The sequence below is a fragment of the Otolemur garnettii genome, unplaced genomic scaffold, assembly GCF_000181295.1.
Source record: "Otolemur garnettii isolate 467f Iridium unplaced genomic scaffold, OtoGar3 scaffold00082, whole genome shotgun sequence".
NCBI classification, from domain to species: Eukaryota; Metazoa; Chordata; class Mammalia; order Primates; family Galagidae; genus Otolemur; species Otolemur garnettii.
In genome coordinates this window covers 6,111,294-6,114,463 of record NW_003852477.1, presented here as the reverse complement: position 1 = coordinate 6,114,463, position 3,170 = coordinate 6,111,294, and the positions used below count along the sequence as shown (strand labels likewise).

General features: G+C 41.0%; 1 protein-coding gene across 1 annotated transcript in view; it reads right to left on the bottom strand.

Moving 5' to 3' along the window:
- Positions 1–3,170, bottom strand: part of KIF15 (kinesin family member 15) — an 85,058-nt gene that overhangs the window by 25,443 nt on the left and 56,445 nt on the right. Inside the window, 2 exon segments of the mRNA XM_012808000.2 lie at positions 1,723–1,845; positions 2,763–2,867. Of these exon segments, the coding sequence (XP_012663454.1) occupies positions 1,723–1,845; positions 2,763–2,867 (228 nt within the window).

The window sequence follows — 3,170 nt, the reverse complement described above, 5'->3', positions numbered from 1 at the left end:
AAAAAAAAAAAAAAAACTTAAAAAAAAAAACTGACTTTAGCTATGGCTTTTGTGTACTAACTTTTCAATTGGCCTCCTAGAACTAGTCCTAGCTAATACGTATTGAGGAATTATAAGGTGCCAAATAGTGTTCTAGGCACTCTCCATGTAGCCCCAGTTCATCCTCACAATAACCTTATGAAATAGGCTGTACTGTTATCTCTATAGAGGTGACAAATGAAGCACAGAGAGAAATTTAACCTCCCAGGGTCATACAGCCAGAATTCCCACTCCACAGCATATGCTCTTAATAACTTATTACTGTTCTACTCTTCTTATCCTTTTATTCTGATTTTGGTTGTCTATTTCAATCTCCTTACATTGTATATACGTTAGCAGACTCAAACCCTTTCTGGGACATAGCAGCATATCAACATAAATTATTTGGTTATCTACCTTGGATATCTATCCCGAAAGATTCTTGGAGTTTAAAATGATTAAGTGTCTAAAATGCATTTCATTCATTTTACTTGGGCCTCTATTCTCTCCGTCTTAGATGTGTACAGAACCATCTTTGGTCTCTCAGGGTAGAAACCTTGTGCCCACCTTGACTGCTTCCTCCCTTCACAGCACATATCCAACCCAACACCCAGAACTGTCACTGGTAGTTCTAAAACTTATCTTAACTCTCACTCACTATCCCTACTAGCACTTCTTAGCTCAGATCTTTTTTTTTTTTTGGCCAGGGCTGGGTTTGAACCCACCACCTCTGGCATATGGGGCCAGCGCCCTACTCCTTTGAGCCACAGGTGCTGCCCCTTAGCTCAGATCTTAACATTCTGTTTGGGTTCAAAGGCTATGCAGCTCCAACTTCCAAAAGATACAGCTGATGCTCCTCAAGAAAGTTTCAGCCTGTCTCCATTTCAGCTCCTGTGCCTCAAGCAGGTCACCTCGACTACTTACTGTGCTGGAGACACAGTAGCCTCAAATATTCACATTGCCAAGTTTCCCTCCCTGGCAAAACCTTATACAAATACTATCTCTTCTAGGAAGCTCTTTGGAACTTCCCCCAGCAGAATTACTCCCTTCCCTCTCTTTTCTGTGCTCCCACATCATTTATTATATCACAGCACACATACTGTACAACACACACACTGTATAAACACACATATCTTTTAAGCTAGAATGCATGTTTTGACATAGGGTGTTTAATCATTCCTTCATTCCCAAATGCTAGGCCAGGTACAGGTTGTATAGGAGGTAGATTCAATAAATATTTGTTGTTTATGGGTAGCAAAGTTTGGGAAACAAACAAACAAAAGCCCCCCCCGCCTCTGATATCTAAAGCAAATGGAAAACAGTTTCAATAAGGAGTTATGAGGCTGGGCACAGTGGCTTGCGCCTCTAATCCTAGCACTCTGGGAGGCCAAGGGGGTGGGCCCCTGAGCTCATGGGTTCGAGACCAGCCTGAGCAAGAGCGAGATCCCATCTCTAAAAATAGCCAAGCATTGTGGTGGGCACATTTAGTCCCAGCTACTTGGGAGGCTGAGGCAAGAGTATCACTTGAGCCCAAGAGTTTGAGGTTCCTTTGAGCTATGAAGCCACGGCACTCTACTGAGGACAACAAAATGAAATGCTGTCTCAAAAAAAAAAAAAACAAAAAAACTTCTACTTATCAATAACCTAGACTCACAAATAGATATATTGCCAAGATAAGGCAATCAAAACAGTCATAACATCTACCTCTATATCCTCCGAGAGTATTCTCAGCCTTAGTGTTTCTTGCAGATCCAGTATATCTCCTTCCTGCCTCTTGATCAATGCTTTGCTCTCTTCTTTATCCACCAAAGCAGAGTTGTATTTGCACTGTAGAAAAGAAAGTTATGATACAACAGCTGCCTGTTTTATTATGTTTATCTGTAGATTAAAACATCAAGAATCAGTCTGAGTTCCAAGGTGATGATCAGACTAACACAAGTTAATTCAATAAATACTTGCTGAATGAAACAATATAAGAACAAATGCATGGATGATAAAAAAAATGGAAAAATCATATAAAAACAGATTATTTTTCCTCTTTATCAGGAAACTGCTTTTGGAAATAAACATGAGAGTACAGCGATCTCCTTCTAAAGTAGAAGAATGAGGAGTGTTGACAAACACTTTTACATTGACCCAAGCAGAGGGGAAAGGATCAACATTCAACATAGATTTACACTGGCTAAATAGCTACTTTAAGAAATGACATTAAATACATTATTGGAGAAACAAACTGATTTTCTAGATGATTAATGTCTCTAAATTTAACTAAAATATGTTATTTTTTCTTAAAGCAACTAAGGAAGACCACACCAGCCTTAACTGTATCAGCCATCATCCAGTTTATTCTTACTCAATTTAGAACAGCAATTCCCACAGGGTGCACTGTCCAATAAGAACAGTGAAGTTTTACACACTGTTTCACCTCTCAATGTTCTGGCATTCACCAGATCAGTGCCTGGATTGCTGGATATCACTAACCCTTTGAATGACTGAGTAAATGTTAACTTCCTGTCCCCTAGGCCCACTGCAGCCTTCACTGCCTCCCAGGGGTGCACACTGCACCACGGCACAGCAACGGTGCTACGAGTGCTGCCAATATGGAAACCTGTTGAGTGGGAACCATGATTCCCAAACTTTGACCACAGAATCTTTTTTTTTTGGTGGAACATTTCCTAACCTCTTGAGGAGTCTGTAAAGTGTCTCATGTTCAAATTTAGAGTGTTTTTGGTGACTGAACTTACATTTATGTCCTTCAATTCTTGTTCCAGGGTGTCTATGATTTCCGTTTTCTTACAGACTGATGTTCTTAGCTCCTGGATCTGATTCATGAGGTCACTCACAACTTCCTGATGAGGACAGAAACAACATTTTCATGTCCAAGGATGCTAAACTAAAAAGGAGATAATTTTTTTTTTTTTGCAGTTTTTGGCTGGGGCTGGGTTTGAACCCACCACCTCCGGTATATGGTGGGTTCAGCACCCTACTCCTTTGAGCCACAAGTGTGGCCCTTAATTTATTTTTGTATTTGAGACAGAGCCTCAAGCTGTCCCCCTGGGCAGAGTGCTGTGGCATCACGGCTCACAGCAACCTCCAACTCCTGGGCCCAAGTAATTCTCCTGCTTCTGCCTCCCAAGTAGCTGGGACTACAG